The following is a 14,290-nucleotide window of genomic DNA, read 5'->3' as shown; positions in this document are numbered from 1 at the left end:
TAGGGCAGACACCCCCCCCCCCCCCCCCCCCCACCCCCAGCCCCCCACCGCCCAACCGACCCTCACATGGAACACCGCTTGGAGGAAGTGCTGCGGGCGACAAGGGCACAGAATGTACTCCGGGTGGGGAATTCAATGTCCAACACCAAGAGTGGCTCAATAGCACCAACTACAGACCAAGCTGGCCGTGCCCTAAAGGATATCGCTATTAGACTGGATCTGTGGGAGGTGGTGAGAGAACCAACTGTCATAATATACACCAGTTAGGGCAGCACGGTAGCACAGTGAGTAGCACTTCTGCCTCACGGCGCCGAGGTCCCAGGTTCGATCCCGGTCTGGGTCACTGTCCATGTGGAGTTTGCACATTTTCCCCGTGTTTGCGTCGGTTTCGCCCCCACAACCCAAAGATGTGCAGAGTAGGTGGATTGGCCGCGTTAAATTGCTCCTTAATTGGGAAAAATGAATTGGATACTCTAAATTTATTATCATGGTGCAGACACATACTGATGGACATACACTAGGACCAATCAACATGCACAAACAGCGCAGCCAATCACCAGTTAGAACACACGCACTATAAAGGCAGAGGGCATCACTTTTCCCGCTCTTTCTGGATGCTGCCTCTCAGAAGCACAAGAGCTCATCAAGTTTAGTACAGACTCACACCACGTGCTGAGAGATTCAACCGGTTCGGACAGGCACAGGTCTCTAGTTAAACTAGCATCGTTTAAACCCACAGTTATCGTATGTCTATTATTTTATAAGTAGTTAATAAAATAGTGTTGAACCTTCTTCAGTGGCATATGTTAGCTTCACAAGTCTACACAGCCCAACACTTCACCAATAAGAGGGAAAAACATACTTGAGCTCATTCTCATCAACCTGCCTGTCCAAGATGCACAGCAGCAAACGATAGATAAAGCTAAGTAATTCCACAACCAATGGATCAAATCTAATCTCTGCAGTCCTGCCGCACCCAGCCATGAGTGGTGGTGGACAATTAAACAGCTAACTGGAGGAATCACCCACCAGAAATACCCCGGTCGTCAACAATGGGGGAGCCCAGCACATCAGTGCATAAGGTAAGGCTGCAATATTTGCAATCAAAAGTGCCGAGTTCCGTTCCAATTCTCTTCCCGCATCTGGTTGCACTAGGCCAGACTTTCAGCTGTCTCCATAGCTAGTCATTCCTGGAACAGATCACTAGTTTGTCACGAAGGACTTATAGCACATCAAGCATGGCTGACCAGGAGTCTTTCCCAGCCATTAGCATGTTGGAAGGGTTTGCAGGTAGACACACTCAACCTGTCTGACTGCATTATAAACACACTGTCCTGGGATGGGACTTGAACCTGGAGCTTCTGGTTCAGAAGCAGGAATGCTACCCACTGCGCCACAAGACGTCTGAAGTGCTGAGGGGATGATCCATTTCGGCCTCCTTCTGAGGTCCCATCACAAGTACCAGACTTCAGCCAATTTGATTCACTTTACATGATACCAAGGAACAGCTGAAGGCACTGAATGCTGCAAAGCCTATGAGCCCTGACAACATTCCAGCAATAATGTAGAAGGCTTATGCTTCAGGAATTGCCACACTTGTAGTCAGACAATTCCAGTACAGCCACAGCATTATTGCTGATATCTATCCAGCAATGTGGAAAATTGCCCAGGTTCATTCTGTCCACAAAAAGCAGGACAAATCCAACTCGGCCAATTACCGCCCCATCAGTCTACTCTCAATCATCAGTAAAGTGATGGAAATGGTGCTGTCAAGTGGCTCTTCCTTAGCAATAACCTGCACACTGATGCTCAGTTTGTGTTCCAGCAGAGTCATTTAGCACCTAACCTCATTACAGCCTTGATTCAAACATAGACAAAAGAGCTGAACTCCAAAGGCGAGGTGAGAGGACCGCCCTTGTCTTCAAGGCAGAATTTGACCGAGTATGGCATCAAGGAGCCCTTGCTAAACTGGAGTCAATAGGAATCAGGGAAAAGCTCTCCACTGGTTGGAGTCATACATGGCACAAAAGACGTTGTTGTGGTTGTTGGAGGTTAATCATCTCAGTTCCAGGACATCACTGCAGGAGTTCCTCAAAATAGTGTCTTAAGCCCAGTTATCTTCAGCTGCTTCATCGATGACCTTCCTTCCATCATAAGGTCAGAAGTCGGGATGTTCGCTGATGATTGCACAAAGCTCAGCACCATTCAGGACTCCTCAGATACTGAAGAAGTCCATGTCCAAATGCAGCAATGTCCAGTATTGTCCAACTTCACACTAACATAAATGTCCAGGCATGGGCTGGCAAGTAACATTCGTTGCATACAAGTGCCAGGCAATCACCGTCTCCGACAACATTTTTGAACTAAGAGGCAGAGATATTCTAGCTGCTGGAGAAGGCAGCTGTCTTTCGCGCCTCTCTCGCTATTCTATCAAAGCTTTGAACCCTGTTTTTCTCAGTTAAAATCATATCTACAGCAGAAAGAGGAGACTCTCTACTGAAAGCCACCAGATTTCTACAACAGCCTCTCCAGGAGAAAAAGGACATAGCAGCCAATATTTTGAAGAAGAGTCACACAGACTTGAAGCATTAACTCTGCTTCTTTCTCCACAGATGCTGCCAGACCTGCTGAGTCCTTCCAGAATTTTCTGTTTTTATTTCAGATTTCCAACATCTGCAGTATTTTGCTTCTATTTGAACTAACGGCCTCTGCCAAAGAATCAAGTTTCACATCTGATGCTCTATACATTTATATTTATTCTGCAATCTTGGGGTTTGAATGTGTGCTTGCACGCAGTAGTGTGAAGTTGGACAAGACTGGGCATTTTTAACATTTTTTATATTTTTGCCTGGGTGGGTTTTAGTACAATTAAGCTAACCCCTATTGTGTTTAACTCAAGAATATCTGTCTGGCTTAATTACAAAGTGCGCACCATCAATTATGTACCAAATTGGCAATACAGCACCATTTTAAGATTCAAAACCACTGCTATCGTTAAGTTCGGAATGGGAAAATCGAGGAGTCAATGCACTCTTCCTCACCTGGTTGTAACACTTTCCTTTGTCCTTTGCTATTTATGCTTCCATAATTAGATAAATCTTTGCTCTTGCAAGACACAAGTCCTTCCCCGCTCCCCTCCACTCATGCAGATAGCCTGTCTATTATGGCATACCATAAGTGACACCACTGAGTAACTTGTAATGTTCAACAAGTTCACTGTGGGGTCATTTATGTAGACTCATAGAATCTCTACAGTGCAGAAGGAGGTCATTCGGCCTATTAACTCTGCATAAACCCTCCAAAAGAGCACCCTATCTCGGTCCACACCCTCTCCCTATCCCCATAACCTCACCAATCCACCTATTCTTGTGTCTGAATAAAGCTCGTAGTCTTACAGTTGAAGTAGATGCTTTATTGTGTGAGGTTGTTCTCTCTCCAGCGCTTATGTTACATCTGAGCTGTCTGTCTGTGTTCTGCTCACCAGCTGCCGTTCCTGTGAAGAGTGCCCCTTGACGTCCTGTTTTGTCTATTATATACATCTCTGGTGCTCCCTCTAGTGGTTACTTAGTTGTAGTGTATTTACATTAACCCCTCGTGTATAAATAGTAATGCATGTCACTACAACTTACACATCTTTGAACTGAGGGTGGAAACCGGAGCACCCAGAGGAAGCCCACGCAGAAATGAGAAGAACCGAGAGATTGTAGGAAACATGTTGACTTGGTGCCTGAAATCAGTGTTTTTCGGGCAGCACGGTGGCACAGTGGGTTAGTCCTGCAGCCTCACGGCGTCGAGGTCCCAGGTTCAATCCCGGCTCTGGGTCACTGTCCATGTACAGTTTGCACATTCTCCCCGTGTTTGCGTGGGTTTCCCCCTCACAACCCAAAGATGTGCAGGGTAGGTGGATTGGCCACGCTAAGTTGCCCCTTAATTGGAAAAAATGAATAGGGTACTCTAAATTTATTTTTTAAAAATCAGTGTTTTTCAAATTTTTTTTCTGAGGACCCATTTGTACCAACCGGCCAACCTTCTGGACCCAACCCAGCTGACCTTCGCGACACAAGCTGGCCGACCTTCGCAGCCCACCATTTTCTCTTACCTCGTTTGTTGCTGACAAAAATGGAGAAAATGGTCTTGGGTCCCTTTGTTCCCATTGGCCCCGCGAACTTGAAAATAAAAGGCTGCGACCATATTTTTAAAAATGCAACTGCACTGCGCATGCGCCCCCAATCATCGGAGCGCATGTGCATAATTTTGCGCATGCGCACCAATGATCAGGCATGCATGCGCAGTGCATCCGAATTTTTAAAATCTGTTCCTGGCCATTTTGAAGGCCGCTCGCAGCGGGCATTATTAAAAGCCGGCTGCTGTGGCTGTTGCGCGTGGATTTATGCGATCGGGAGCGGCGCGACGACGGCTCCGTGACCCTCCCGACACCAGCCCGCGACCCACCCATGGGTCGCGCCCCTGTTATGGGCCAGAGTTTAGAGAACCCCAAAGTGTATTATGGAGTTCACCTGACCCACAACTTTTAATAGATTGTAGTATGGAGAACACACAGCCCACTCTACAGGAGTGGTACAGCAGAAATGGAAACGTATTTTTGAAAGCAAAACAATGTTTATTCTATGAACTCAAGTTAACCTTTTTAAAACATACAGTGAACATCTTTGCAACCATCAACTCAAATACAACCCCCAAAGAATACAACACTAAGCAATCCTTAATAACTTCCCAAACAACATCCAGAAGACAAAAGAAACACCTTTTAACAGAAGCACATTAGGTTTACTTTCACTACTAAGAACAATTATAATTCTGAATTCACCAAATGATCAAGAGATAATCTTTTCATGGCAGAGAGATCAACAGTACACCTGCTCTGTCTGGCTTCAGCTCCAACGCTGAAAACAAAACTGAAACACACCCTGCAGCAAACAGCCTAAAACAAAAGTAAAAAGCTGACAGACATCCCAGCTCCACCCACACTCTGACATCACTGATAAACACCCATTTCTTAAAGGTACTCTCACATGACACCCCCGGGCTTGACAACCCCTGCCTTAAATTACTAGTTGCAAGCTGTGCATCAACAAGAAAGTGTATTTTTGAATGGAATCCTTTCCCAGTCTCATTGTAAATTAATGTCAGCGTGAATGTACAGTGTAAATTAACCAGGGTTGGGAAGCTAAACTTACAAGGAGAGACATAAAATATTGTAGCTATTTTCCTTGGAGTAGAGATGGGTACGAAGAGGTTTTGTCGAAGTTTTTGAACTGTAAAGGGCTTTTGATAGAGTAGATGCCCTAGATAGAGCTGGTACAGACACGGTGAGGCAAATGACCACCTTCTGCGCTGTAAAAATTCTATAATCTGTGATATTCAAATGCTAACAATAATTCACTTATTAAATATTTCTGAAAGCAGACGGATTGTTACATTAGGTAATTGGCTGAAGGTTTTGTCATGATTTTGACATTTATTGTTTTATTCCTATTGTTTAATTAAGAACAAGACTTATTTTAAAAGGAATCCATGCTTGGTAAGTTGTCCATACCTTTAAATGAGTCTTGATCTTGCAATCCGTATCATTGCTGACTTTTCTATAAGGCACCTTCCAATGACATTCTGCTGCCTAAAAATACATCAATTCTAATAGAAATTAACATTCCAATATTTCTTACTACAGCTATTGCCATTTGAATATTTTGCACCAACTTACTCTGCTGTCTTTAAGGTCATTAAGTGTATATGAAATTCTGTGAAAGTCTACAATCCGAGGCATGAAGAATAGGTCCTGCAAGCTATAGGAGAGTCTTGGATTCTTTGAGCCATTTTCCTATTGGGAACAAAATGATTGCACATTAACATAGTGGCATTTAGCAGTTCCAAAGGCTGTACCAGTTATTCAGTGATCCCACAATCCCAGTGCTCAATGTTGTAACCTCTGGTTCTCAAACCCACCCTCCCTGCCAGTGCCTCTCCCCAAGGAGGTTATGGCAATGGAATTAGTGCCACAGCTCTTGAGGTAGCAGAAGAATATATTTTTTTCTCTAGAATTAGTCAGAATGTCTTCCAAATGTGTCTTTTTCATCCCCATACCTAAATGGCTCCAAGACCCCTCGGCCCATGAATCCAGATACCACAGCACTGGATTTTATAGGGTTGATGGAAGAGTTACCTAATTTAAATATAAACAACTAGCACCCAGCCCAATTTGGGAATGATGTATGTTATGGCCTTGGTTCTCAGGCTGATGTGAGGGGTGTTGGAGACCCCTCAAAAATTGCTCGATATATCTCTCATTCGTTTCCTTTGGAAAGGATCCTGCCCCTCTGTTTCATTGGCTTTTTGAGGGCAGGCAAAGTCACTGACCTACGACCTCCGAACACAAACCAGATCGAGTACATTTAGTCTCAGCCTATTTTCCAGCATTTTGGTTGCATCTTGCCACTGAATTTTAATCCCAAAATGTCAAATTGCAGGTATGCAATGTTTCCCAACCAATTTGAGCTGTGTGCTCTCGAAGTGAGTTAATTTATAATCTCAACTGCTTTATCTTTAACTTTGCATATCATTAATATGAACATAAGCAGGTTAGGGTCACTATTTTCCAAATGTTCTCCGACCTTCAAGTTGCTTTACTTGTGGTGTGATGATATCTGGAACTTGATCAAGCATTGTATTCTTGATGGGCATACAATATACTGATTAAGAAACAGTCTGGGTGCTTTCCAAGAATCTTTCATCATTTTAACTACTAATATTTGCCACAGGATAATTAAAATCGTCCAACATGATGGGTGTAGCATGGTGGCACAGTGGTTAGCATTGCTGTCTCACAGCGCCAGGGACCAGGGTTCAATTCCGGTCCTGGGTGATTGGTGTAGAGTTTATACGTTCTCCCCATGTCTGTGTGGCTTTCCTTCGGGTGCTCCGGTTTCCTCTCACAGTCTAAAGATGTGCAGGTTAGGTGGATTGGCCATGCTAAATTGCCCCTTAATGTCCAAAGATGTGCAGGTTAGGTGGATTGGCCATGCTAAATTGCCCCTTAATGTCCAAAGATGTGCAGGTTAGGTGGATTGGCCATGCTAAATTGCCCCTTAATGTCCAAAGATGTGCAGGTTAGGTGGGATTTTGGCAGTTACGGTGATGGGGGATGGCTAGGTAGGGGAGCTCTTTCAGAGGGTTGGTGCAGACTCAATGGGCTGAAAGGCTTCTTTTCACGTCGTGTGAATTCTATGGTTCTATTAGTAGAATTCTGTTACTACCGAAAATCTTTCTAAATTGTCTACAAATCTCGCATTTTATTTGATAGTTTATAATGTGTTCCTAATAGAGTAATATATTAATTCTAAACTCTATTCTGATTGTGTCAGATAGTCTGTCTGAATGAAGGGAGATTTTTTTCAAATCCTTTTCATCGCTCTAATCATGTCCTTTCTACACAACACCAGCCTCACCACTTTTTCCTATCTCTCTCTCAAAAATTACAACCAAGAACATTTGGTTTCCAGTCGAATCCTGAATGAACCCAATTCTTGGTTCAGGCTATAGCATCCTATATTGAAGCATAGAGAACTGGAAACTTGGTCGCAACTTTGGAAAATATGTATTTAGAATTTTGGCATTCAGTAGGCCAGTTAAGAATTCCATTGGTTCTACTGGTCTAGCACAGTGTTGAGTCCAATAACAATGTCTGAGTCCACTCCGTTATCAGCCAGAGTTACAAAATGCCAACTCTAACTGAGGAACATAAAACTATGATTAAAAACTTGTTCATTGAGTTCCAGAGTCAAGTTTTCATCTGAGCATCATAAACCTCATAATCACAATTCCTGGACGAACTGACTGAGAGATTTCAGTTAGCTAAGGGCAACGAGCTCAGGTACCTGCAGCTTAAAATCTTCCGACAGAAGGAGACAAGGACGTACCCACGATCACCACGACAGACACTACTAGAGGAGTTACTGGACACAAACATTCTAGGTAGAGGAAACTAGCGACATGTACGAACGACTGGTAAAGAGGGCCGACACTGTTCTGGACGCAACGAGGAAGAAATGGGAGGAAGACCTGGGATTCAAAATAGGGTGGGGACTCTAGAGTGAAGCACTACATCGGATCAACTCCACCTCCACATGCGTATGACTCAACCTAACGCAACAAAAAGTGGTACATAGAGCCCACTTAACAAGAACCCAAAAGTAGGTTCATCCCGGAGTTGGGGGACAGATGTGAATGGTGCCAAGGAGGCCCGGCCAACCATGCCCACATGTTCTGGTCTTTCCCCAGACTTGCTGGATACTGGACAGCCTTCTTCGAGGCAATGTCCAAAGTGGTGGGGGTGAGGGTGGAGCCGTGCCCAAAGGTGGCGGTCCTCGGTGTATCAGATCAGCCAGATCTCTTCATGGGGAGGAGGTTGGACGCCTTTGCCTCTCTGATCGCCCACTGTAGAATCCTGCTTGGTTGGCGATCAGCAGCACCACCCAAAGATGCAGACTGGCTGTCCGACCTATCGAATCTCTCCAAATGGAGAAACCCAAATTTGCCATCTGGTAGTCGGAAGGTGGCTTCTTCAGAACATGGGAGCCATTCACCCAATTGTTCCGGGACCCGTTTGTGGCTAATGAACAAACAAATAAATAATCAACTAGCCAAGAGCTAGGGGAAAGTAGCCAAAACATGCGAAGAGAGAAGGAAGGGGGGAGGAAGACCCGAGGGAGAGGGGAAACAGTATAAGAAGGGGTAACCAAACACAACAGAAAAGAAAGGGGAGCTACAGGGAGGGAGAGGGGGGCAGGGGAGGAGGAGAAAGGGGGTAAGGGGGGGGGAGGAAGGACAGGGAGCAAATAAAAAGGACGGGAGGCAAAGAACAACAGAGATGAGCCGGGGGAGGCGGGGCAAAAGATGAGGAAGCACAAGCTGGGAGGAGAGCAAAGGAAGGGACAACGAGCATAACAAACACAGCAGGACACCAGAAAATAAAAAAAGAGGAAAAAACGACGGATGGCTGAAGCGGTAGCAAACGCACAACAACAGCGAAAACCAACTGGCAGAAGAAGGCAACATCCACCCAATTTTATTGTGAATTGCTGGTGTTGTATGTACTCTCTAAAAGAAGGGGGGGGGGGCTTCCCCCCACCTCCCCACAAGACATGTATAATGTAATTGTCTCTCCAGTGCTTCTATGTATATACACATCCCCAACTTTTACTCTCCCATCCCTTGGTTTTTTTAAATATTACTGATGAGGTTTTGTTATCTATATAGTATTTTTGTTTTTATTAGCTGCTTTTTGGTTTCTCTTTGTGTACACCTGTAAATATACCATGTGCAAAAAACCCAATAAAAAACATTTACAAAAAATAATCACAATTCCTCTCACCCAGCAGCAATCACATAATGACATGGGAGAGATTAAAGAAAGATTTTAAAACTCTCAGACAACTTGGGGAAACTAAATCATGGGAAACTCCTCACTCAAGCTCCAACGATAAACAAAACATGAGGAATCTGCGACCACAAGGCACGTTGGCCAACAGCCCACCGAATGTTTTGTATACAGTGACACTTGCACCAACCATAAACCCACTCAACTCCCTTTCAAAGGCTTGCAATGAATTCACTTTCCCTGCAGGAGTTGATAACATATTCCAAAGCTCTATTACTTTCTGAAAAGTAAAGCTGTCTATGAAACCTGTGTTAATGTGAACCTATCTGCATGTTCTATTATTAATTTCAACTTAATCGGTATTCAGGACAATTTCATGTGGATGTGGAGCCCAGACCCTAGAAGCCATATTCGGGGAGTCGGACTAGCTCGAGTTGTGGGCGGACACGGGGGCAGGTGTCTTAACCTTCGCCTAGTTGATCGTTTGATGGCAGGTTTTGATGGGATGGAGATCAGCCTCTCCATCTTGCGCCTCGACATTGCGGGGGGAGGGGGGATCCACTGCCATTTCTGACCCCGGAGAAGGTAAAGTTTGAACTGAGGGGGATCAAGAAGGGATTCTACAATTGCTGGAGTTTGTTTATTATGCATTTTTAGACATTGGTTACCGTTGACTGTTGCGGATGGACATGCCTTGTTTGTTTGTTTCTTTTTTAGGGCTGTTTGGAAATTGTATTATGAAAATGTTGAAATTTTCTTGAATAAAAATACTTTAAAAAAAATAGTAATTTCAACTTATGTAATGAAAAATTCTCTCCATATGGACATGGTCCATCATTAAAATTCTTCAGTCAAATCTTCCCAAAGTCAATGTTTTTCGACACTGCGACAACGAATAAACGGGCATCGTGCGACTATCAACAGGCAGGACTGTTCCCTTCCAGTTGGGGAACACTTCAGCAGTCAAGGACATTCAGCCTCTGATCTCCGGGTCAGCATTCTACAAGGAGGCCTTCAGGAGACGCGACAACGCAAAATTGCTAGCAAAAACTTATAGCTAAGTTCCGCACGCATGAATGCGGACTCAACCGGGATCTGGGATTCATGTCGCATTACATTCGGCCCCCACCAACAAGCCTGGACTTGCAGAGGCCTACCGACTGAACTGGCTTGGGACAATTCACACCTCTTTAACCTGGAGTTACCTCTCTCTCTGCATCTCTGATGATTTGATTGCCTGCAGGTGCTCGCATTCCGGGGCATCTCTGACTGTGTCTATATAAACATTTCTGGAACAAGCCTTTCCATTCACCTGAAGAAGGAGCCGTGCTCCGAAAGCTCGTGTTTGAAACAAACCTGTTGGACTTTAACCTGGTGTTGTAAGACTTCTTACAATGTTTTTCGAGAGTAGATAGACCCAGCTCTCTAAGATTATCAAGACAAATGTGGGCTTTTAAACTTGATATCAATCTAATGGCCCTCCTCTCAAGAGATTCTAAGGGCTCTCAACTTCTACAATGAGAAGGAACCAAATCTGAAGAAGGATAATATAAAATGCTTATGTTAATGATCTGTGCAAGTACTTCATGTACTTTTGCAATATACTTGTTGCACTGGTCATGAACATTTAGAGCCTAATTCAACATAACAACTAATTCTCATTCCTGTTCAACAGCTATTAGTTTAGAATCATGTCTGAAAAATACCTGCTTTGTATTAGCCCACATGCACGACACTATATTTATCTAGATCAGTAAAACCCAATCTATTTTCCAATACGACCCCATTTAAACAGTTGAAAATTAATGCAGTCCCAGATGCCAACAAAAACAAAACAACAATAAAGCAGCAAGTCAAATGCAGTATCTAATTATTCAAGCTCACATACTATAGATCACATACTATAGATAAAAATATGTGTTTTACTTTGTAAAAATGTAATTAATTAATTACTTCAGCTGAGCCGCACCTGCTGAGGGATTTTGCAGGCATTTTAGAAAAGCTATTTAACTGGATGGTCTTGACCATTTTGACAATCTGGTGCCACGATACAGTTAAAAGTGAGTAAACGACATGGAGTTATCAATGACTTGGTCTTCTCAGCATTATGAAAAACCCTATTTATTTCTAATTCCTGAATTTTTAAATTATTTGTCAAATCTTACTGAAATCTAGTTGCAGAAAACTTGTTCAAGAAGGAACTACATAAAAAGTGCTCAATTGTATAAACATGACTCCTAATAAGAATAATAAGAATAATGATAATCATTTATTGTCACAAGTAGGCTTCAATGAAGTTACTGTGAAAAGCCCCTAGTCGCTGTATATTGATAAGTATTTATTTATATTGTTACACTTCCAGTTGATATTATAACTGGACAGGAAGATTCCAGAATGAATCCCTGGCGCAAATGACCGTAACTTAAACTTTAAAAAAAAATAAAATGCAGAGGAGCAGAGTAACAGTGTCGCTAATTAGGTTTAACAACAAGAAAAAAGCACTTATTAAACATGAAAAGTTGGTTTATTGTACAGTACTCATTTACTCCTCCCCCCTTAGTTTAACAAATATACACAGTTTAAAGATTACATGGATTTAAAAGCACATCTTAAGCTACAATAGTCTCATTAACACAAATAGTCCATTGCAGGAACAAAAGATGACTATAGGCAAATATGCGCACTCTGCTCTTAACACAAGTTAGCGCCTGTGGATTTCTCCTCAGAACCCCCCCAGATGATGACGATGCGAAAGTTTCCAAAGGCTGCTCCCAAAAACACGCTTTAAAATCTTCTCTTAGCAGTTTGCATTCCGAACTCCAGTCCATGTTTTCCGGCACCTTTAACCTCAGACATCTTGGAAACTTCTCTTCATTCTATGGATCCCTCTCAGCTGTGTTCTATGGTTCTATTTCTCTAATTTCCTTTACGAGCTGCTCTTCAGATCCCTGCACTTGTTTTCTTAACCATTACCATGGTATGACTTTTCTTTGACCAAATCTGTGAGAGCTGTTTCCTCTCTAGCTTTCTAAATCAGCTGGTTGCAGCAGAGCTGGGCGAGCTGCCTTCTTTCTCAGTATATATCTTCAACTGCAATAAAATTAGCTAAACTAAAATAGCGAGGCATCTGGATAGAAATTGTCCCATTGGGCAGACGCAGCATGGGTTCATAAAGGGCAGGTCGTGCCAAACTAATTTTGTGGAATCTTGTGAGGACATTACCAGTGCAGTAGATAACGGGGAGTCAATGGATGTGGTATATCTGGATTTCCAGAAAGCCTTTGACAAGGTGCCATGCGAAAGGTTGCTGCATAAGATAAAGATGCATGGCATTAAGGGTAAAGTAGTAGCATGGATAGAGGATTGGTTAATTAATAGAAAGCAAAGAGTGGGGATTAATGGGTGTTTCTCTGGTTGGCAATCAGTAGCTAGTGGCGTCCCTCAAGGATCCGTGTTGGGCACACAATTGTTCACAATCTACATAGATGATTTGGAGTTGGGGACCAAGAGCAATGTGTCCAAGTTTGCAGATGACACTAAGATGAGTGGTAAAGCGAAAAGTGCAGAGGATACTGGAAGTCAGCAGAGGGATTTGGATAGGTTAAGTGAATGGGCTAGGGTCTGGCAGATGGAATACAATGTTGACAAATGTGAGGTTATCCATTTTGATAGGAATAACAGCAAACGGGATTATTATTTAAACAATAAAATATTAAAGCATGCCGCTGTGCAGAGAGACCTGGGTGTGCTAGTGCATGAGTCACATAAAGTTGGTTTGCAGGTGCACCAGTTGATTAAGAAGGCAAATGGAATTTTGTCCTTCATTGCTAGAGGGATGGAGTTTAAGACTAGGGAGGTTATGTTGCAATTGTATAAGGTGTTAGTGAGGGCACACCTGGAGTATTATGTTCAGTTTTGGTCTCCTTACTTGAGAAAGGACGTACTGGCACTGGAGGGTGTGCAGATGAGATTCACTAGGTTAATCCCAGAGCTGAAGGGGTTGGATTATGAGGAGAGGTTGAGTAGACTGGGACTGTACTCATTGGAATTTAGAAGGATGAGGGGGGATCTTATAGAAACATTTAAAATTATGAAGGGAATAGATAGGATAGATGCGGGCAGGTTGTTTCCACTGGCGGGTGAAAGCAGAACTAGAGGACATAGACTCAAAATAAGGGGAAGTAGATTTAGGACTGAGTTTAGGAGGAACTTCTTCACCCAAAGGGTTGTGAATCTATGGAATTCCTTGCCCAGTGAAGCAGTTGAGGCTCCTTCATTAAATGTTTTTAAGGTAAAGGTAGATAGTTTTTTGAAGAATAAAGGGATTAAGGGTTATGGTGTTCGGGCCGGAAAGTGGAGCTGAGTCCACAAAAGATCAGCCATGATCTCAAAAAATGGCGGAGCAGGCTCAAGGGGCCAGATGGCCTACTCCTGCTCCTAGTTCTTATGTTCTTATGTTCTTATGTACCTTATGCATATTTGCCTATAGTCATTCTCTACCCTGGTTGCTATGCAACACCCACATGCTTATGCCTTTTATTTACTCTTCACGCTGTAGTCCTCTCTAAGCACAATAGAAACCCAATTGGAAATTACCAACTTCCACACATACAAAATCCTTTGTCCAGCATGAATCTAACTATAGATTTTACCCTTCTATCCTTCTAGATTAAAGGCAGCACAATGGTTAGCACAGTTGATTCACAGCTCCGGGGTCCCAGGTTCGATTCCCGGCTTGTGTCACACTCTGTGCAGAGTCTGCATGTTCTCCGTCTGTCTGTGTGGGTTTCCTCCGGGTCCTCCGGTTCCTCCCACAATCCAAAACTGTGCAGGTTAGGTGGATTGGCCTTGCTAAATTGCCCTTAGTGTCCAAAAAGGTTAGGTGGGGCTAGGGGA

At 43.4% G+C, this 14,290-nt stretch overlaps 1 protein-coding gene across 1 annotated transcript in view; it reads right to left on the bottom strand.

Annotated features, from left to right (window-relative positions):
- Positions 1-14,290, bottom strand: part of LOC119970691 (NACHT and WD repeat domain-containing protein 2-like) — a 216,904-nt gene that overhangs the window by 186,702 nt on the left and 15,912 nt on the right. Inside the window, exons 4-5 of the mRNA XM_038805713.1 lie at positions 5,723-5,839; positions 5,558-5,635 (exon numbers count right to left, since the gene is read on the bottom strand). Coding sequence (XP_038661641.1) covers positions 5,558-5,635; positions 5,723-5,839 — 195 coding nt within the window. The remainder of the gene's footprint in view (positions 1-5,557; positions 5,636-5,722; positions 5,840-14,290) is intronic.

Source organism: Scyliorhinus canicula, chromosome 8 (genome assembly GCF_902713615.1).
Source record: "Scyliorhinus canicula chromosome 8, sScyCan1.1, whole genome shotgun sequence".
Taxonomy (NCBI): domain Eukaryota; kingdom Metazoa; phylum Chordata; class Chondrichthyes; order Carcharhiniformes; family Scyliorhinidae; genus Scyliorhinus; species Scyliorhinus canicula.
Note: the sequence above shows the minus strand (reverse complement) of the source record. Positions and strands in the feature narration are given on the sequence as shown.